At 52.7% G+C, this 21690-nt stretch overlaps 1 protein-coding gene across 1 annotated transcript; it reads left to right on the top strand.

The window, feature by feature from the left end:
• Positions 1 to 7565: 7565 nt before the first annotated feature.
• On the top strand, positions 7566 to 21444 carry LAMB2 (laminin subunit beta 2). The gene is made up of 32 exons (XM_049777294.1): positions 7566 to 7831; positions 7940 to 8115; positions 8192 to 8327; positions 8405 to 8478; positions 8869 to 9057; positions 9166 to 9229; positions 9542 to 9744; positions 9831 to 9951; positions 10284 to 10472; positions 10633 to 10812; positions 10934 to 11046; positions 11289 to 11368; positions 11459 to 11591; positions 11773 to 11931; positions 12012 to 12139; positions 14807 to 14939; positions 16007 to 16199; positions 16277 to 16420; positions 16856 to 17087; positions 17183 to 17346; positions 17430 to 17654; positions 17744 to 17961; positions 18071 to 18167; positions 18255 to 18627; positions 18722 to 18906; positions 19175 to 19416; positions 19507 to 19855; positions 20163 to 20370; positions 20451 to 20592; positions 20676 to 20852; positions 20931 to 21090; positions 21171 to 21444. Exons 1-32 carry the CDS (start codon positions 7747 to 7749, stop codon positions 21305 to 21307), a joined length of 5409 nt encoding a protein of 1802 aa, XP_049633251.1. The 5' UTR covers positions 7566 to 7746; the 3' UTR covers positions 21308 to 21444.
• Positions 21445 to 21690: the final 246 nt, after the last annotated feature.

The following is a 21690-nucleotide window of genomic DNA, read 5'->3' as shown; positions in this document are numbered from 1 at the left end:
CCAAAAAACCAAACCAAAACAAAACAAAAAAAAGAAATACATGTGAAACTTGTTCTTGGTGTAGTGCTAGCAAAACTAGCAGGGTATGCTGGTTGGGCCTTTGAAGTTCTGTGCTATTTTCCTGCCCAAAGATTACCAGGTATAATGATCTGTGGCCATAGAAGGTGCCTATAGCAGTTCTGAGAACCAATATAAGATGTCACCTCTTGCTTACACAGTGCCACGGTCATCCTCAGGATCCTTAGAGGTGAGGAACTGAATAGGCCTGCTGCTCTTTGCCTTGACCTTCTCTATATTCCACAGCCTTGTCTGTGATCTACAGGGTTTCATGTTACCCAGCTGTGAACTACACACAGACACCTGCCTCTGCAGAAAGGGCATTTCTAACATATGATGCCATGCATGTGCCCCTTGCACCAGAGATGCCTTCCCTCACTGCACACTTTGGCCTCAAGTGTTTCCTCCCCTGGGAACAGCATCTGGTGGTACTCTAGAGGCAGCTGGAGGATATGACCTAGGAGGTGGCCAGCCTATGCCAGAAGAGGCCTGGCTGTGGTGTTTGGGCTCAAGGTGTACACCTGGAACCCCTGAAGAGGACACTCCAGTAGGCCCAGAATCTCCTGGGGACTCTTCTAATCACTGTGGGGATGTGATGCGGCTGCAGCCAGATTCAAACAAGGGGTGTGTGTAAGATGACATCCAGCTATCAACCCCACACAATGGTGTTTCCCCCATCTTCCTCATTCTTTAAATCTCTTTCTTTGATATGTAAAAGCCCACTGTATAGGTACTTTTGTCTCACTCTCAACTTTCCCCCTCCTGGTGAATGGGTGTTGATAGAATAAAGAAAAGTCAGTTTTGGGGCCCGTGAGGTGGCGCTAGAGGTAAGGTGTCTGCCTTGCAAGCGCTAGACAAGGAAGGACCGCAGTTCTATCCCCCGGTGTCCCATATGGTCCCCCCAAGCCAGGGGCAATTTTTGAGTGCTTAGCCAGGAGTAACCTCTGAGTATCAAATGGGTGTGGGCCGAAAAACCAAAAAAGAAAAAAAAAAAAGTCAGTTTTGGCTGGGTGCTGGGAGATACCATGAGGGAGAGAGAAGCAATGAGAAACCACCGACTCCTTGACTTTCCTGACTGGTTTGATGTACTATTTTTCCTCCACTAACCTCTTTTTTTGTTTGTTTGTTTGTTTGTTTGTTTGGCCACAACGATTTGACACTCAGGGGTTACTCCTGGCTATGCGCTCAGAAATCACCCCTGGCTTGGGGGGACCATATGGGGATTGAACCGCTGTCTGTCCTATGCTAGCGCTTGCAAGGTAGACACCTTACCTCTAGCGCCACCTTCCCGGCCCCACAAACCTCTTTTTTAGACCTGTCTACTTAAGGGGTTAGAAACACAGCATGTGGGGTGACCTCACAACCTGTGGATTTTTTGTGTGTTTGTTTGTTTGGTTTTTGGGTCACACCCCGCAGCATTCGGGCCACTCCTGGCTCTATGCTCAGAAACCGCTCCTGGCAGGCTCGGGGGGCCATATGGGATGCCGGGATTCGAACCACCATCCTTCTGCATGCAGGCAAATGCCCTACCCCATGCTATCTCTCTGACCCACAACTTGTGGATATTTTATCTTTACAGATGTGGGTTTGGGGAGATGAGTGGCTCCAGATAGCTTCCTAGAGTCAGAGATTCAGAGGGTCAGGTTGGCCTGCCTGAATTCTGGGAATTTCTGTGGTTTTCTTGAGTGAGGAATCATGGAGGTGAGGCTCCTTCTGGCCATGATGGAACAGGTGCCCCATCTTTCCTCAGGAAGGAAATTATTTTCCTGGGCCAGACACTGGGGCCACAATATGGGTTGTGGCAAAATAAGAACCATGGGTAAACAATAAAGAATTATCCTAGGGGGATGGGGGAAGAATTATCCTGGGAACTTCACTTTACCAAGGGCTTGGCCTTAACCATAAGGATCACACAAACCCAGGGTGAGACCATCTGAAGAAAGGGATTCCTTGTTAAGGCTGGGGCTAGGCTGGGAAAGGTGAAAAGTTTAGTGCCCTTACTTTCCTCAGAGGCACAAGAAGCTGACTATTTCAGCTAGTAGGGCTCTTCAACCCTCTATCCATCCCCACCATTTTTTCTAGGTCTTAAGGCCTGTGTCTCTTCATCTCCCTGGTTTCTCAGGAGGCCTTTCTCAGAGCTTAAATTGTGACTGCACTTTAGAAGACCAGACAGCATCCTGGGACAGACCTGAGAGGCCCGGTAGAGGAAGAGGTCACGGCTGTGGGGGACAGGCTGGCCACAAAGATAGCTGTGTGGGAACTGAAACAAAGGGGATGGCTGGACAGATCCAACGCCTAGACCCACAACTTCTGAGGGTCCTGGTCAAAGCTGCAATGGTGGGTAGAGATACAGACTACACAGTAGGAGATGATGTTAAATAAGAGGACACTCTGAGGAGAAAGCTGTGTATGGGATTTGGGAGATGAATCCCTCACTGGATTCCCCATTTGTTGTGGTTTGAAGGATATCCCCTGTGGTGTTGAAGAATTATTCCTGGCTCTGTACTCAGAAGTGACCCCTGGCAGTGTTCTGAGGAATGATATGTGGTTCTGGGAATCAAACCAGGATTGACCACATATAAAGCAAGAGCCTTAACCTCTGTACTATGTCTCTGGTCCTAGATCCTGTTTTGATTGCAAGAATGCAGAGGTCAAAGACCTGGTCTGGTCTGTGTTCCTGTATACTGTGGCATTCCCTCTTGTTCTAGAACTCTGGCCACTGCCCTATGGGCTTTGGTTGCATTCCATACCTCCTCCCATTGTCTGGACATGGTAGTCATGGCCTTGGAGCAGTGTGTACTGAGCCCTGAAGCTATGAATGGGCAGCATGGGAATCTCATAGGGGACCATAACTTGGCCATAGAGTCATAGGAGACACATATTCACTCTTATTCACCCTTGCCAGATGCAACATTCCCAACCTCTTGGGAATGCAGGTTTAGGAAACATGGTGTTGTGCAAGGGGGCCCTGGACTGTGGCTGCCACTGCTCATGTACAGGCAACTATGTTGAGCATCCAGCGTTTCCTCTAGGGTATGTTTGCTTTGACGTTTTAATTCACAGCTGAAGGTACAAGCAGATGTGCATTGAGAATACCAGTATGACTCCTTCTGAAAGGAGAAATGCTTATAAGGACTGATCAGAGTAGATAAAAGTAGTAGCATGCTGGTATGTTTAATTACTTGCAGGGGGTGGTAATCTAGCTGTAGAGTTTATTCCATTTTACCTGGTATAAGGATCCCTACTTATATTACTGACCACCCCCACTCTACTTACTATTTATTTATTTATTTATTTTGGATTTTTGGGTCACAAGAGGGGGTTTACTCCTGGCTGTCTGCTCAGAAATAGCTCCTGCAGGCACGGGGGACCATATGGGACACCGGGATTTCGAAACCAACCACCTTTGGTCCCTGGATCGGCTGCTTGCAAGGCAAACGCTGCTGTGCTATCTCTCCGGGCCCTACTTACCATTTAACCACTGATTCCCAAAATGTCTAGAAATTTAACAGTTAGCTCTTGCAAGCCTTTAATGCCATGTAGTGATTGTAGAGGTAGGCGCAGTGAAAATTGTTTCAGTAAATATCAGAGTTTTCAGATCCAAGATCCTTCCCTCACCCCTGAAGACAAAGGTGTAGATGTTGTAGTGTGGAGCTAGTAGTGGCATGGCATGTTCTGGTACTGCTCTTCCCTAATGGTGGAACAGTGAGCATGCCTTGCAGCTGAAGAGATCCAGGGTGCCCTCTTGGAAGCAGATGCTGCAAAGCAGGAGCTGCCAGAGCTGAAGATGTCCTCCATCAGGCACAACAGACTAGGAGTTTCAGAGGAACAGGTCAACAGTGGGGAGTAAATGGATGGCCAATTAACCATTTGTGCCTTTTAGAAAGGGTCTGGAATTCAAGTGCTGGCTGTGCAGGGGGTTTCTGGCCAAGGCAGAAAATCTCATGCAAAAAGCTACAAAAGCAAGGTCTGTAGACAGTGAAGCAGATGCCTGGAGGGCCAATCTATAGGAGGTAACATTGCTACTCAGACCCCTCATTTCCCTCATGCCCCTCCTTAAGTGATCCCCTTCTCCCCTAAGATCCTTGAGTCATGTAACATATGGTACTACTAAAAGCCCTGATCATTACTTAATGACTACCTTCTGGCCTCCATGTGGCCCTATGTTCTCTGTTCAGGTGTCAGGGTTCCTGACCCATGTAAAACACTGTCTATGGATGTGCCCCCTGTTCTGAACAATATTGTTTTTTTTTGGTTTTTGGGCCTACACCCCCATTGACGCTCAGTGGGTTACTCCTGGCTATGTGCTCAGAAATCGCCCCTGGCTTGGGGGGGACCATATGGACGCCGGGGGATCGAACCGCGGTCCTTCCTTGGCTAGCGCTTGCAAGGCAGACACCTTACCTCCAGCGCCACCTACCCGGCCCCTGTTCTGAACATTTATCTAGTGTGGCTAATGGCTTTCATGGGCCCATATAGCTCTGAGTCAGCAGCAGGATATGGAGGCAGAAGAGCAAGCAGCACATGCCAGGAGTCCGGCTGGGGTCCTGGACAAGGTGAGATGGGAATAGTGGACATTGGAGCCTCATGAACTCTGGCACAGCGTCAAGAGAGATTTAGTCATGGAATGGGCTATGCTAGGCTGAGGTAGGGCCACAGTTCACAGACACCTTCCCCCAGACACCTGAGCAGCAGTGTGTTTGGGAACAGTAGGATCTCCACAGGATGAAAGTCGGTGTCAGTGCTGCCTTAAGAGTTGCAGGTTGGGCCCGGAGAGATAGCACAGTGGCGTTGCCTTGCAGCAGCCGATCCAGGAGCCAAAGGGTGGTTGGTTCGAATCCCGGTGTCCCATATGGTCCCCCGTGCCTGCCAGGAGCTATTTCTGAGCAGACAGCCAGGAGTAACCCCTGAGCACCTCCGGGTGTGGCCCAAAAACAAAACAAAACAAACAAACAAAAAAAGAGTTGCAGGTGGCTGGATTCAGTACAGAGTTGCAGGAGAGCGCTCATAACTTGATGCAATTGATACAGAATGCAAGAGGGGAGAATGCAGCAGGCATAAAGGTGAAGCCCAAGCGCTGATGAAAGCAGATGCAGAACTACTGGAGCCACCTGGAAGGTGGATGGCTGGACCAGGGTGGGTAGGGTGTATGGCAGAATAAAGGGTCAGAATGGAGGGTCAGAGAACAGGGCTGGGGTGGAAAGATCAAGGCAGAGTACAGGTCAAGTTCAGACTCAGGGAATCTCAGGGCTGGAGTGAAAGTTCTGAACAGGGTTCCACTATTTTTGTTTGTTTGTTTTTGATCCACATCTGACAGTACTCAGTGGTTACTCTTGGCTCTGTGCTCAGAAATCGCTACTGGGCTGGAGTGATAGCACAGGGGTAGGGCTTGGTAGCAGTTAACTAGGACAGATGGTGGTTCGGAACCCAGAATCCCATATGGTTCTTCAAGACAGAAGCAATTTCCGAGAGTATAGCCAGGAATAACCCCTGAGCGTCACTGGGTGTGCCCCCCCAAAAGAAGTTAAAAAAAAGAAATCAGGGGCTGGAGAGATAGCATGGTGGTAGGGCATTTACCTTGAAAGCAGAGGATGGTGGTTCGAATCCTGACATCCCATATGGTCTCCCAAGCCTGCCAGGAGCAATTTCTGAGCGTAAAGCCAGGAGGAACCCCTGAGCACTGCTGGGTGTGACCCATAAAAAAAAATAGAAGAAAAAAAGAAAAAAGAGAAATCGCTCCTGGCAGGCTATGGGATGTCGGGGATCAAACCAGGTCCAGAGTGCAAAGCAAACACCCTACCATCAGCGCTATCACTCCAGCCCCAGGGCTTCACTATTGATTAGGCTTAGGACTCTGTTTGGGAGGCTGGAGAGACTGTACAGAGATAGGCGCTTGCTTTTGCACACAGTCTACCAAGGTTCAATCCTGGTACCTCCATAAGGTCCTATGTCCTCCCCCTTCCCAGATCACCTAAGCACAGAGCCAGGAGTAAGCCCTAAGCAATGCTGGGTATGTCTACGTCCTCTCATTCCCCCAAAAAAAAGAAAGAAAGAAAGAAAGAAAGAAAGAGAAAGAGAAATAAGAACCAGAGTTAGTGATTAAGCCGACTTAATCTGGCTTTGGCAACCTGGTCCCCAGAGTTGGAGCACAGCCTGGCATGGAATGAGCGGGCACTGGACAAGAAGGCGGCTGTGGGTGTTGGAGCAATGTACAGCAAAGTTGTTAGAATACCTGCAGCTGTGGGCCAGTGCATATGCCACCTGCTGAGTGCAGCTGTGCAACTCCGCTCCAGTGTGACCCTGGAATATCCTGACATGGAGAGAACAGAGATCCCACTGAGTGCCAGCTGGCCACAGCCTCCCCACCCTTGGTCTCCCAGTAGTTATGAGGGGGAAAAACCCAGCTGAATGCCTTGACCTTAACATCCTATTCTGAGTGATGGAAAATCTGAATCACTTCTTGTATCTCTGAGGCCCCAGGCCCATCTCATTACCCCCATGGTGACTGGAGACCCCCTCCAAATAAATGGAATAAGTTTTTGGAGACCCTGAAATTTCAGGAGAATGACACCCCCATTTCTGCAAGTCCAGCCAGTGATTCCTGAGGACCCCTCCTCACACACACACACACACACACACACACACACACACACACACACACACACACACACACACACACACACACACACACACACACACACACACACACACACATGTTCTCCCTTAGGCGCACAGCTCTAGCAATTGAACAGGTGGGTCCAGATGCAGTGCTCAGGACAGGGGCCGACCCAGCGGACCCAAACGTCGGTCCCCAGCGGTCCCAGGGGCCTGGGTGGGGCGGGCGCGCCAGCCTGCTGCGCGCATTCCAACCCTGGGCTCCAGCCCTCCGGCAGGCCAGAAGATCCGGAGCGGATTGTCTGATCTGAATTCTCCTGGGCTTCTGGCTGTGGTGTCCATTTTTGGGAAAACAGGCTGCATTTCGCATTGGCTACTTGCTGCAGGCGAGACAGAGATCCTCGAGGCTTCAGCCTATGGATGGCCCCTCCCCATCTCTGCTCCTACCCCTTGGCTTGTCCCTCAGGCCCTACCGCAGCTGACATCTCAGAATGGGGAACTGAAACTCTGTGATGCCCCTCTGGTGGCTCAGCCCAGCTGATGGACACCAAGCTGAACACCCCAGACTCTGAACCCTGAACCCACATTAAGTCCACATGCTCTTCCAGCTCTGAACATCACCTTTGCTCATTCCATTCTCCTCCCCTCCAAAAAAAAAAAAACAAAACCTTGTTAGCTTGAAGTCCCCAACCCACACCTTTTCCTAACTTCCACCCATACCTGGCCCTAGGGGGACATAAAAAAAAGATGTCAGGTGGACCAACCTGCTGTCTTGGTTTCTGGAAAGGCGCAGGCACCAGGACAGAGTGCCACGTTCCCGTTCATAATCCACCCTGGCTTTCCTTGCTACCAAGCTTCCAACTTTGCTCAAAGTCTCAGGACTCCCAGCTAGTGGGGACACCAAACAGGCTTCGAGAAGGGAGAGATAGAGAGAGGGCTGGGTGGGGGATCAGCTGGGGATCCACACGGGGAAGATCAGCACTGGGCCCAGAGTCAGGAGACAGGTCTCCCCGGGACCCCAGCTTCCCATCCCCTCCTCATCCCTTCTCCTCGGGAGTTCCCCCCCTTTTCGGGATGGAGCGGGCCTCAGGGGAGAGAAGGAGGGAACGACGGGCTCAGCCTGCACCCTGGGAACTTCGACTGGGCCTGCTGCTGAGTGGTGAGGGGTCTGGGGGAGGCCTGGAGATTGTGGGGTGTGATGGTGGGGTCCTGGGGGGGGGCTGCCTGGGTGGGAGCAGAGGAGAACTAGCTGACCCACTGTTCTTAGTGCTGGCCACCACCGCCCTGGCTCAGGCCCAGAGCCCTGATATGCCAGGCTGTTCTCGGGGAAGCTGCTATCCAGCTACTGGGGACCTGCTAGTTGGCCGTGCTGACAGACTGACCGCCTCGTCCACCTGTGGCTTGCGAGGCCCGGAGCCCTACTGCATTGTCAGTCACCTGCAGGTGTGTGGTTGTGGCTGGTGTTGGTGGAGGGGGGCAGGGTCAGCTGGGGAAGGGCACTGACCCTGCCTCAACCCAGGACGAGAAGAAATGTTTCCTGTGTGACTCCCGGTACCCCTTCTCCCCTCGAGAGAACACAGAGAGCCATCGCATCCAAAACGTGGTCACCAGCTTTGCACCACAGCGGAGGAAGGCCTGGTGGCAATCAGAGAATGGTAAGGCTACAGCAGCTTGGGTTGAACAGGGCTGCCCATAGTAGCCTTGTGTCTCTGACTTCTGCCTCCTGCCCCAGGTGTCCCTGCGGTCACCATCCAGCTGGACTTGGAGGCTGAGTTCCATTTCACACACCTTATTATGACCTTCAAGGTGCCTGCATGTCCGGGGGCTTTGCTTGATTTACCCTGCCTGGCTCCCTGCTGCCCCTGAACAGAACCCCAACTCCTATATCCACCTTCCCAAACTCACATGTCAGTGTCACGGGTGTCCCCTTTATGGCCCACACTTCATAAGCCTATGTAGATGCTGCCCAATCCAAGGGTGCTTCTGAGCCCCAGGAAGAAGAAGAAGCCACTTTCCTGGGTCTCAGGTTCCCTAAGCCTCCTGCCTGGGGTGGCTGCCTTCCCTGGTCTTTGCTTGGCAAGCGGTCACCCTCACCTGCAAGCTGCTTGAGGGTGTTCCCAAGCTGGGCAGGGTATTTGGTGGGCCTTGGGCTAGAGCTGGGTTCTGGGGCCTGCTAATGAACCACCCCTCATCCAGACCTTTAGGCCAGCTGCCTTGCTGGTAGAGCGTTCGGCAGACTTTGGCCGCACCTGGCATGCCTACCGTTATTTCTCCTATGACTGTGGATCTGACTTCCCAGGGGTCCCACTGGCCCCGCCAAGGCACTGGGATGACGTAGTCTGTGAGTCTCGTTACTCAGAGATCGAGCCATCCACTGAAGGCGAGGTAAGTGCTGGGGCTGGCGGTTGGACTATGAATAGTGCGTGGTGGGGGGAAATGCTGGTGGGGTTGGGCCTATGGCCCCAGTGTGTCATTGGACTCCAACCATTTTAGGTCATCTACCGGGTACTGGACCCTGCCATCCCTATTTCAGACCCCTATAGCCCGCAGATCCAAAGTGAGTATTCCATACTGTGAGCCTGGCTCAGTCACAGCATCCGGCTGGTGACTATTTGGGGCCTGGGCAGCTATTTTGGGTGCTTCTTAGGGCAGGTGCCAAGTCCAGTTTAGCTCCGAAAGCAGTAGAGAGGAGGTCTCCCAAAATGACCCTGGCAGCTGGGTGGGAATGAGGCAGCAAAGGAAGAAACTCAACTGGGTGGGAATGAGGCAGCAAAGGAAGAAACTCAACTGGGTGGGAATGAGGCAGCAAAGGCCTGGTGGGGTCCCCTGGCCCCCAACCCTGTCCCAACCCACCCACCCCCCTCCGCAGATCTGCTGAAGATCACCAATCTTCGAGTGAACCTGACACGGCTGCACACGCTGGGGGACAACTTGCTGGACCCCCGCAGGGAGATTCGAGAGAAGTATTACTATGCCCTCTATGAGCTAGTGGTTCGGGGTAACTGCTTCTGCTACGGACATGCCTCCCAATGCGCACCGGCCCCTGGGGCACCAGCTCATGCTGAAGGCATGGTGAGAGCTTCAGTTGACAAGAATGAAACTGGAATCAGACATAGCCTGGCGGTGCTGACCATGAATGAGTCTTCCCACCCTTCTAGGTTCATGGTGCTTGTGTCTGCAAACATAACACTCGAGGCCTCAACTGTGAGCAGTGCCAGGATTTCTATCATGACCTGCCCTGGCGTCCAGCTGAGGATGGCCACAGCCATGCTTGCAAGAGTGAGTGTGATCCTAGGCCCTGGAATTCCAGAACTTCTGGGTAAAAGTTCCAAATGCTTGGGCAGGCTTCTTAAATCTTATGTCTGGACATCTATGTGCAGAGAGTGTCTGTCCAAGCCCAGATGCTTCCGGAGACGCCCTTTTCTCTGCTCTCCAATCTTTTCTGAGGGAAAAACCCCCATATGATGCCAAAGCCTGAAGTCCTGGAGCCCCACCCAAAAATTCTGGGCTGTGGCAGGGTTCTGAGATGGCATTGGGGGATTCCTTTGTTCCTTATTTTAGGATGTGGTCCCTTAAATGATTTACCTTGCCCTTTCTTCTTGTCTGCCAAGAGTGCAAGTGCCATGGGCACTCCCACAGCTGTCACTTTGACATGGCCATATACCTTGCATCTGGGAATGTGAGTGGAGGTGTGTGTGATGCGTGTCAGCACAATACAGCTGGACGCCACTGTGAGCTCTGCCGGCCCTTCTTCTACCGTGACCCAAACAAGGATCTACGTGACCCTGCCATCTGCCGCTGTGAGCTGGGACTGGGCATGGGCAGGGGAAGACTGAGCGTAGGGTAGGAGCTGAGGGTTGCACTACTGTCTGTGTTGTGGGGACTTGGGGTGGAAAATGGGGTGGTGGCTTGGGAGATGATTGGAAAAAAGTGACCCTAGCCCTCTTTTTTTGTTTTTAGCCTGTGATTGTGATCCTGTGGGTTCCCAAGATGGTGGTCGCTGCGATTCCCATGATGATCCTAGACTGGGGATGGTCGCAGGCCAGTGTCGCTGCAAGGAGAACGTGGTGGGTTCTCGTTGCCAGCAATGTCGTGATGGCTTCTTTGGGCTCAGTGCCAATGACCCGAGAGGTTGCCAGCGTAAGTTTCCCCACTCTTAATTGTGTGCTGACCTTAACCCTTGACCTCTCATTCTCAACCCAACTGAAACATGAGCCTTGGCACAGCTCTCCAAAGTGCTGATGGATCTCCTTACCTGCAGAGTGTCAATGTGACCCAAGGGGCACAGTGCCTGGGCATACCCCCTGTGACCCCAACAGTGGAACCTGTTTCTGCAAACGACTAGTGACTGGACGTGGCTGCAATCTCTGCCTGGTATAACAGGGGGCATCAGGGTTGTGGGGTCTGGCACTTCCCAGAGCACAGGCATAGAGAAGTGGGGTGCATATCCAAGTAGGTGAAGGTACTTAAGAGGCTGCAGAGCTGGGTGGCTGAGAGTGGGAGCCAGTGCCCATGCCATGTTTTCACAGTGGGTTGAGGCTAAGATCACACTTAGGATCCCTACTGTGGGGGGAAATAGGGTTATTTTTGGTCCCTTGCAACTTCCTTTCCTCTAGCCCGGCCACTGGGGCCTGAGCCATGACCAGATGGGCTGTCGTCCATGTGACTGTGATGTGGGTGGCGCCTTGGATCCCCAGTGAGTGCTGTCCAATGGAGCCTGGAAGGGGTTTTGGGGGGGTCCTGGGCAGGAGAAGGGGTGTTTGATGAGTCACTATGTGTCACCCAGGTGCAATGAGGCTACAGGTCAGTGTCGCTGCCGCCCACACATGGTGGGGCGACGCTGTGAGCAGGTGCAACCGGGTTACTTCAGGCCCTTCCTGGACCACCTGATTTGGGAAGCTGAGGACACCCGAGGGCAGGTAGAGGGGGCATTGTTGGAGGGCAGAACTTTGATGAGACTGTGTCTGGAGGGTCAGGGCTATGGCTACGGCCCTGATAAGGATGTGGGGTTCCTGCCTGGGAAGGGCTTCTGTATGGCTGGGGTTTCGGGGTACACTATGCCTTGTTTGAGTTTCCACCTGCAGTGACATCACCTTCCAGGTGGCCGATGTAGTGGAGCGCTTAGTGACCCCTGGGGTGACTCCATCCTGGACGGGCCAGGGCTTGGTGAGACTTCGAGAAGGACAGACACTGGAGTTCCAGGTGATGTCTGTGCCAAAAGCCATAGAGTATGATCTGATGCTGCGCCTGGAGCCCCAGGTCAGTCCCATGACACTTAACTCAGAACTGAACTCCTGGATGTGGGAGCTTCTCCCCTATTAACTCATCCATTCCCTCAGGTCCCTGAGCAGTGGGCAGAGATAAAAGTGACCGTGCAGCACCCAGGGCCAGTATCTGCCCAGAGCCCATGTGGGCATGTGCTCCCCAACGATGACCACATCTCAGGGACCCTGCAGGCAGACACCAGGTGAAGGCACTAATGATTCCACACACAGAATGGGCATTGTTCATGGCTAGCCTGAGTTCCCTGCAGGGCACTAGAGGACGGCATTGCTCATTTCTCCTTCCTTCAGAGCCTCCTCCTGAGTATTGTTTGCTCTTGTGCCTGGCACTGGAGGAAGGAAGTAGAGAGAACAAAGCTTGAGGCTCTCTCAGGGGTCTAAATTCCAGGGGGCAATGGCAGGAATTGTTCCAGAATTTTGAGACAGGAAACCATCTTTCATCACTAGGAAATGCCCACAGGGAAAGGCATCAGAGCACTCTGAGAAGGGATGTGGTCAGTCTCTTAAATGTTTAATTACATTTGAGGGAGGGTTTGCTTCATGTATCCTTATTTTTTTTTCCACTTCACTTTTAAATTTTTTTTATGATCTTGTAACTATTCAAATATGTGCACTGAGGCAGAGAGAATAGCATAACTAGACTGCTATGCCCATTTGAGCCGTTTTGCCAGCATAAAATGTGCTTTACAAAGATCTCTCTAGTTAATGAGTGCAGAATAGACTAAGAGGTCAGGTGGTAGCTGTGGCTTCTAGAAGCTATTGAGTTTGCTGAATGATGGTTGGTTGGACAAAGGTGTAACACGAGAGGTAAAAAGAACAGGATGTAAGTAAGGTTCTAGAAGGCTCTAAGGGCAAGGTTGATGGTTTAGACATGTAGGAAAGGGAGAGAAATGGAAGTTAACTCAAAAGTCTTTACTTAAGCATATAGGTCAATATGGCTCTGTTTGTTTGTTTGTTTTTGGCAGCGTCAGGATCAAACCCACGGCATCAGACATGCATGACAAAGTGCTCTACTGATGAATCAGACCCCTGGCCCTTAGTCTGGGTTTTTTTTTTTACTGATATGGAGATGTAGGAAGGAACAGTATTGGGATGCTTAAATGTGGAGGAAATGGGAGGCCAGTACAGTGGGTAGGGTACTTGCTTTGCATGCAGCCAGTTCAAGTTCTATTCCAGCATTGCATATGGTCTTCCAAGCTCTGCCAGAGTGATCCTCTGAGTGGAGCCAGGATTAAGCCCTGAGCACTGCTGGGTATTTCCCCCCAATATGTGCAGTCAAATGTCAGTGAGTAGTCAGATTTTGGGGCCTGGAATTATTCGGAATGTTTAAGTTGAAGATACGAATCTTGGAATTTGTCGTTAAAAGGGTGGGTCTAGGGGCTGGAGTAATAGCATGGTGGTAGGGCGTGTTTGCCTTGCATGCTACTGACTCGGGTCAGACCCAGGTTTTTTTTTTTTTTTTTTTGGGCCACACCCGTTTGATGCTAAGGGGTTACTCTTGGCTAAGCGCTCAGAAATCGCCCCTGGCTTGGGGGGACCATATGGGACGCTGGGAGATTGAACCTGGGTCCTTCCTTGGCTAGCGCTTACAAGGCAGATACCTTACCTCTAGTGCCACCTCGCTGGCCCCTAGACCCAGGTTTGATCCCCATCATCCAATATGGTACCCCAACCCTACCAGGAGCTATTTCTGAGCAAAAAGCCAGGAGTAATCCCTGAGTACCACGGGGTCTGGCCCAAAAACCAAACCAAACCAAACAAACAAGCAAAAAGGGTGGGTCTGGGATTGGGATGTAGGCCAGTGGTAGAGTACATGCTTATCTGTGTGAAGCCATGTGTTTGATTCCTGGCATTGGAGTGTGAGAGTTGTTCCGGAAAAAATGACAAGAAGCAAAAAAGAACCAGAAAAAAAGTTTTTGGAATACTCTAGTGTTAGAGGCCAGTAGATAAGAGGAGCTGAAAGATGGAGAAAATCTGGGATGTTAGGATCCCAGAAGAGGAGAGTGACTCAGAAAGGAAGACACACTTATCTCTTTATAGACAGCTAAAGGCAGGGCAGATAAGAATAGAGAATTAGCCACTAGGCATGACTACATGAAGGTCATTGGTGAACTTGGCACAGGCTGTCTTCATGGCATACTGAGGCAGAAGCGCCACTAGACTGGGAGGCGAGGGAGTCAAATTTTAGCAATCAGTTGAGCAGGCAAGCAAAGATAAGGTAGTAGTTTGTGGGAGACTTGAGGGATAGAGAGAAGCTTTTGTCAGCAGGATAAAAGAGTCCCAGTCTTAGGGCTTGCAGGCTGATGTGAAAGATCGAGTTCGAAGAGAAAGGAAAAAAGCAGGTCATGTCTCCTTGATCCAGCCCAGTCTTAGTCTTTTTGGTGTGTTTGTTTGGGGGCCACACCTTGTGGTGCTATTCCTAGCTCTGTGCTCAGGGATTGCACCTGGTGGGGTTTAGGGAATCATTATATGTGGCATTGGGTCTAGATCTTGAGTTGGCTGTGTGCAAGGCAAGCATCTTACCCACTGTATTATCACTCCAGCCCTCTTAGTCTCTCTTATTTATGTATGTATTTATTTATTTCTGGGGTCACACCTGCTGATGCTTAGGGGTTGCTTCTGATTCTGCACTCTGGAATCACTTGTGGCAGGCTTGAGGAAACCATGTTGGGTGCTGAGGATTGACTCTGGGTTGGTTGTGTGCAAGGCAAATGCCCTACATGCTGTACTATCACCCTGGGCCCCTTTAGTTTGCTTCTTGACTAATGGTTTGTTTGTTGTTTAATGAAGGAAGTCCAGGATGATGGGAATAGCAACCCCCAGTAACCAAGTAATGTACTTGTCTTTCTCAGGTACACAGTGCTTTCCAGGCCTGTCTGCCTTGAGCCTGGCATCTCCTACAAAATACTTTTGAAGCTCTTGAGGACAGGAGGAAGTACCCAGTCTGAAGCCCCTTACTCTGGACCCAGCTTGCTAATAGACTCGGTGAGAAGTACTCTCACCCCACATCAACTAAAATGGCAGGGCTTGTGGGGTGAGACCTGTAATAGTGGCTGGATAGGTCTGTGACAAGAAGGCTCAGGATGGTTCCAAGTTAAGTGCTCTGCTTGGTTTTTTGGGCCACAAATGGCAGTGTTGGGGCTTATTCCTAATCACTACTGGTGGGTTTTGGGGAACAAGATGGAATTTTGGAGATTGAGCCTTGATTGGTTGCATGCAAGACAGGCACCTTTCTCCAATCTCCAAGCTAAGTTTTCTGTCAGTGCTAATATGATCCTAGCTCTGAACTTCATTTGTTCATTTCTCTCTCTCTCTCTTTCTTTACACACACACACACACACACACACACACACACACACACACACACACACACACACACACACACATACATACACAAACCTGGCTAAGCTCAAAACTTTTTTGTTTTTTGTTTTTGGGTCACACCCTGCAGTGCTCTGGGGTACCTCCTGGCTCTATATTCAGAAATCGCTCTTGGCAGGCTCAGGGGACCATATGGGATGCCAGGATTTGAACCACTGACCTTCTGCATGCAAGGCAAATGCCTTTCCTCCATGCTATCCCTCTGGCCCCTAAGTTCAAAACTTACTCCTGGCTCTAGTGCTCATGAGAGACCATGTGGGATGCTGGGGAATTGAACCCCAGTGGGCTGTGTGCAAGGCAAGAATCATACCTGCTGGGACCAGAGAGATAGCATGGAGGTAGGGCATTTGCCTTGCATGCAGAAGGATAGCGGTTCGAATCCCGGCATCCCCTATGGTCCTTGAGCCTGCCAGGAGCGATTTCTGAGTGTAGAGCCAGGAGTAACCCCTGAGTGCTGCTAGATGTGACCCAAGCCCCTCTCCCCCCCAATAAAAGAATCCTACCTGTTATCCTTTTGTCCAACTCCTTCTATTGTGGGGATAGATCCATACCTGACAATGCTCAAGGGCTAGACCCTGTGGTACCCAGGACTGAGTCACAACCGTCAGTGTACAAAGCCTGTGCTTTGGCCATTTGAACGATCTTCCTGACCCTCTCGCTCATTATTTTAGTTGGTGCTGCTTCCCCGGGTCCTGGTGCTAGAAATGTTCAGTGCGGGTGATGCTGCTGCCCTTGAGCGTCGCACTACCTATGACCGCTATCGCTGCCATGAGGAGGGTTTGACGCTCCGCAAGATCCCCCCCTCTGAGGCCTGTGCCCCACTCCTCATCAGCCTTTCTGCTCTGCTCTACAATGGTGCTCTACGTAAGTGTGTGGATGACACGATGTGCTAGGGCAGAGGTGTGAGGATCTGTCTTGACCTTTCCCTCCTTCCCCGACAGCCTGCCAGTGTGACCCCCAAGGATCACTGAGCTCCGAGTGCAACCCCCATGGCGGTCAGTGCCTGTGCAAGCCTGGAGTAGTTGGACGACGCTGCGACCTCTGTGCCCCTGGCTACTATGGTTTTGGGCCTGCAGGCTGTCAAGGTACTGACTTCCCTCTCTCCCCTAAATTTTGTTTTGTTTGGTTTTGGTTTTTGGGCCACACCCAACTGCACTCAGGGGTTACTCCTGGCTCTGCACTCAGAAATCATTCCTGGCATGCTCGGGGGACCCTATGGGATGCCGGGGATCGAACCCAGGTCTGTCACATGCAAGACAAATGCTCTACCGCTGTGCTGTCTCTCTGGCCCTTCTCCCCTGATTGTTTTCCTTTCTCCCTTATGCTGGTGTCCCTCCTTGCTCTGGTTCTGCTTCTCTCTTCCTCAAACTCTTCACTGGTCCCCAGACACTCAGCCTGAGATCACTTGAGGTTGTCGTCTATTCCTTGATGTCCCCTTGCTGTCCTCACCCAGGATCCCCTTAGCCTAGCTGTCCCCTAGCATCTTGCCTTGGCTTAGTCTTCTTTTGCCTTGCCTCCAGCCTGCCAGTGCAGCCCTGAGGGGGCTCTCAGTGGCCTGTGCGAAGGGACCAGTGGACAATGCCCCTGCCGAACCGGCGCCTTTGGGCTTCGCTGTGACCGCTGCCAGCATGGCCAGTGGGGCTTCCCCAGCTGCCGGCCCTGTGTGTGTAATGGTCACGCTGATGAGTGTGACCCTCACACGGGCGCCTGCCTGGGCTGTCGGGATCACACAGGGGGTGAGCGCTGTGAAAGGTAAGCTGGGGTGCCTGAAATGGCTCTGAGTGGGTTGGTGAATGGGCAGGCTAATTGCGAAGTACTCATTCGTCTCTTCTTGCCTGTCCTTGAAGGTGCATTGCCGGTTTCCATGGGGACCCGAGACTGCCATATGGGGGTCAGTGCCGCCCTTGTCCCTGTCCTGAAGGCCCTGGGAGCCAGCGGCACTTTGCTACTTCTTGCCACCGTGATGGACACTCCCAGCAGATGGTGTGCCACTGCAAGGCAGGCTACACAGGTGAGGGAGGGAGGTACATACAGGCTTGGGGTAGGGGTGAAGTGGCTGGATCGAACCCTTACGCCTTCCCTAACTATGATAAGGGCAACGGTGCGAGGTCTGTGCTCCTGGATACTTCGGGGACCCATCGAGGCCAGGCGGCCGATGCCAACCATGTGAGTGCAGTGGCAACATCGACCCCACGGACCCTGGAGCCTGTGACTCTCACACGGGGCAGTGCCTGCACTGCTTACACAATACAGAGGGGCCGCACTGTGCCTACTGCAAGCCTGGCTTCCATGGGCAGGCGGCCCAAAAGAACTGTCACCGTGAGTGTGGATCTAAAGGAGGGACTGGCAGGTGGGGTTCGGTTGCTCTGGCGCCTCTTGATTACTGTCTTCATCTTGCCTTGTCACAGGATGTGCCTGCAACCAGTTGGGCACAGACCCCCAGCATTGTTCATCTACTGAGAGGTGCTACTGCGACCGGAGCAGTGGGCAGTGCCCATGCCTTCCCAATGTCCAGGGCCTTAGCTGTGACCGCTGTGCTCCCAATTTCTGGAATCTCACCAGTGGCCATGGCTGCCAGCCCTGTGCCTGCCACCCAAGCCGAGCCAGAGGTCCTACCTGCAATGAGGTATGGGACACTCACATGGATCTTCAATCTAACTGTCTGCCTCTGACCTAAGGCCTCTGACCTAAGACCTTTAAGTGAGGCTCTGCCCTTGGCTCTGTTTACACTGTAGTTTACTGGGCAGTGCCACTGCCATGCTGGCTTTGGAGGAAGAACCTGTTCGGAGTGCCAGGAGCTCCACTGGGGAGACCCTGGTCTGCAGTGTCGTGGTAAGGAAACTGGAGGGACTAGAGGGGTCAGGGATTTCTCAGGATCCCCCTAAAAACTCTAACCCTGCAGTCTCACCAATTCCACAGCTTGCGATTGTGACCTCCGTGGAATAGACAAACCTCAGTGTCACCGCGTCACAGGCCACTGCAGCTGCCGCCCGGGCGTATCCGGTGTGCGCTGTGATCAGTGTGCCCGTGGCTTCTCGGGAGTGTTTCCTGCCTGCTACCCCTGCCATACATGTTTTGGGGACTGGGATCGCATAGTGCAGGACTTAGCTGCCCGGACACGGCACCTGGAGCAAAAGGCGAAAGAGCTACAGCAGACTGGTGTGCTGGGTGCGTTTGAGAGTCACTTCTGGAAACTGCAGGAGAAGCTGGGCACCGTACAAGGGATTGTGAGTGCCCGAAACACCTCAGTGGCCGCCACTTCACAGCTCGTGAAGGCAACAGAGGACCTTCGGTGCGAATGGGTCTGGGCCTCCAACGTGGGATGGGGCAGACGGACGAACAGACGAAGGGAGAAGCTAAATGTCTCTCCCACTCCCACTGCACAGGCGTGAAATTGGGGAGGCCACAGAGCAGCTGACCCAGTTGGAAGCAGCACTGACAGACGTACAGGATGAGAACTTCAATGCCAACCATATACTCAGCAGTTTAGAACGAGACGGGCTCGCACTTAATCTCACTCTGCGTCAGCTTGATCAGCACCTGGACCTGCTTAAGCATTCAAATGTCCTGGGTGAGGAGCCAGAATGATAGCACGGCAGGAAGGGTACTTGCTTTGGCACGTGGCCTACCTGGGTTCAATCCACAGCATGCCCCACTATGTTCTCCTGAGCCTGTTGAGAGTGATCCTTGAGAACAGAGCCAGGAGTAACCCTTGAGCACCATCGGGTGTAGCCCAAAACCAAATGAACAAAAAATTTACTGGGTGATTTGCCATCTAACCTAAGCTGGTGGTTCAGGGTTGGTTGATCTTAATGATTGTCTACCTCTCTACGACGTAGGTGCCTTTGACAGCATCCGCCAGGCCCACAGACTGTCTGCAGAGGCTGAACATCGGGCCAATGCATCAGCCCTCGCTGTGCCCAGCCCTGTGAGCCATTCGGCAAGCACCCGACGCCGGACAGAGGCACTGATGAATGCCCAGAGGGAGACCTTCAACAGAAAGAACATGGCCAACCAACAAGCACTGGAGGAGCTCTCTGCCCGTGCCCAAACCCTGAGCCTGTCAGGCATAAACGAACTTGTAAGGCCTAAATGGGTTTCAGTGGTGAGGTGGGACACATGGGTATGACTGCTTATTGCACAGGATTCTGATTTGTTCTCTACCTAACAGGTTTGTGGGTCCCCTGGAGATGCTCCTTGTGCTACAAGCCCTTGTGGGGGTGCTGGTTGTCGTGATGAGGATGGGCAGCCTCACTGTGGGGGGCATGGCTGCACGGGAGCTGCAGCTATGGCAGACCTAGCCTTGGGTCGAGCCCGGCACACCCAGGCAGAGCTGGAGCGGGCATTGGCCGGAGGTGGCGGCATCCTCAATCAGGTGGCTGAGACCCGGCGGCTGGCAGGAGAGGCACAGCAGCGGGCCCAAGAAGCTTTGGACAAGGCTAATGCTTCCAGGGGACAGGTGGAACAGGCCAACCAGGAATTACGGGAGCTTATCCAGAATGTGAAGGACTTCCTCAGCCGTGAGCCTCCCGTGGGACCCAGGCCATGTGGTGGTTTCCCTGGTTTTGTGTCTGTCTTCTTGGGATAATGTTGGACCAGGACCAGGACCATAGACCTGGGTCTATGTTATCCTGATATCTTGCTCCTGAGATCTTTTCCATAAGCCATTCCCCCAAGTCATAGATCCATGTAGTCCCGTGTTTGCATCCTTTGTCTACTAGCAAATCCATCTCCATGTGTGGTCCCTATGTCTCTAACCTTAGATTGTGTCTCCCTTGCCTGTGTTGGATAATCTGTGTCCTTAAGCTCTTGCCTCTGTCCCCGTAGAGGAGGGGGCTGATCCTGATAGTATTGAGATGGTAGCCACCCGAGTGCTAGAACTGTCCATCCCAGCATCGCCTGAGCAGATCCAGCGTCTGGCAAGCGAGATTGCAGAGCGGGTTCAGAACCTGGCGGATGTGGATGCGATCCTGGCGCGTACTATGGGCGATGTGCATCGGGCCGAGAAGTTACTCCAAGATGCAAAGCGGGCACGGTCTGAACCCCAGCCCTGGCCCTCACCCTTGATACCGGATCCTGACATTTGCAGGTCCTGATTCCCTTTCTTTCCCTCAGGAGCCGGGCTGAAGGTGAAAAACAGAAGGCAGAGGCAGTACAAGCAGCCCTGGAGGAGGCCCAAAGGGCACAGGGTATTGCTCAAGGAGCCATCCAGGGGGCAATAGTTGACACACAGAACACAGAGCAGACTCTGAAGCAGGTGTGGAATCTTTGGGATATCAGTGGGGCAAGGTTAGGGACATGCCTCAGAACTTGTTTCATTGTGGCCCTCAACCATGGCAGGTAGAGCAAAAGATGGCAGGTTTAGAGCAGTCACTGAGCTCTGCGGGTGAGCGGGCCCAACAACTGGAACGTCTCCTGGAGGCCCTGAAGTTGAAACGGGCAGGGAATAGCCTGGCAGCTTCTAGTGCTGAAGAAACAGCAAACAGTGCCCAGGGACGTGCCCGAGAGGCCCAACAGGTAGGTTCAGGCAGAACCCGCCAGAGGGAATGGAGGTAAAAGCCAGGACTCCACACTGACCATGCCCTCGATCTCTAGCTGTTGCAGGGCCCACTTAGTGACCAGTACCAGACAGTGAAGGCCCTCGCAGAACGCAAGGTCCAGGGTGTGCTGGATGCCCAAAAGCGGGCAGAACAACTGCGAAACGAAGCTCGGAGCCTGTTGCAGACTGCCCAGGACAAACTGCAGCGGTTGCAAGGTGATGCAGAAGTGGGTGGATGAGGGCTGTGCGGAGGTGGGAGTGGGGAATCCTTCCTCTGAGACCTTCCCCCTCTTTAGAGCTGGAGGGCACCTACGAGGAGAATGAGCGGGCCCTGGAGGGCAAAGCGGCCCAGTTGGATGGGCTGGAGGCCAGGATGCGCAGCGTACTCCACGACATCAATTTTCAGGTCCAGATCTACAACACCTGCCAGTGACCCTGGGCTGGGAAGGAAGGAGTGTTTTGCCCTTCAATTCCCATCCCAGCCCGCATGCATTAGTGCCTAGTTAATAGGTGGGACTGGTCTCTGCCTGGCCAGGGCCGCCAAATATAATAAAGCTGGGTGGATCCCTCGAGAGTGGCGTAGGATGCTGGATTTGGGGAGGGAAGGCGTGGTCTCCGGGTAGCACCGGGAAGGGGACGCCAGCGGGGAAGCCACGCCCACCACATAGACACGCCTTCCAGTGGACCACGCCCCCTCATCTGGCCACACCCCAGAGCTGCCTGTGGCTGCAGGCCTCTCGTCGGAGGTGCGTCATCATATAACCACGCCCATCATTTAACCACGCCCCTTAGCTGGCCCCGCCCCACCCCGGAGCT

This window comes from Suncus etruscus, chromosome 7 (assembly GCF_024139225.1).
Source record: "Suncus etruscus isolate mSunEtr1 chromosome 7, mSunEtr1.pri.cur, whole genome shotgun sequence".
NCBI classification, from domain to species: domain Eukaryota; kingdom Metazoa; phylum Chordata; class Mammalia; order Eulipotyphla; family Soricidae; genus Suncus; species Suncus etruscus.
Note: the sequence above shows the minus strand (reverse complement) of the source record. Positions and strands in the feature narration are given on the sequence as shown.

What these genes read in the sequence shown, in the direction of transcription:
- LAMB2 (XM_049777294.1), top strand. Translation starts at nt 7,747, where the DNA reads ATGGAGCGGGCCTCAGGGGAGAGAAGGAGGGAACGACGGGCTCAGCCT. An exon ending in ACTGGGCCTGCTGCTGAGTG is followed by an intron (nt 7,832 to 7,939) that starts GTGAGGGGTCTG and finishes CACTGTTCTTAG; the next exon opens with TGCTGGCCACCACCGCCCTG. An exon ending in CAGCTCATGCTGAAGGCATG is followed by an intron (nt 9,745 to 9,830) that starts GTGAGAGCTTCA and finishes CCACCCTTCTAG; the next exon opens with GTTCATGGTGCTTGTGTCTG.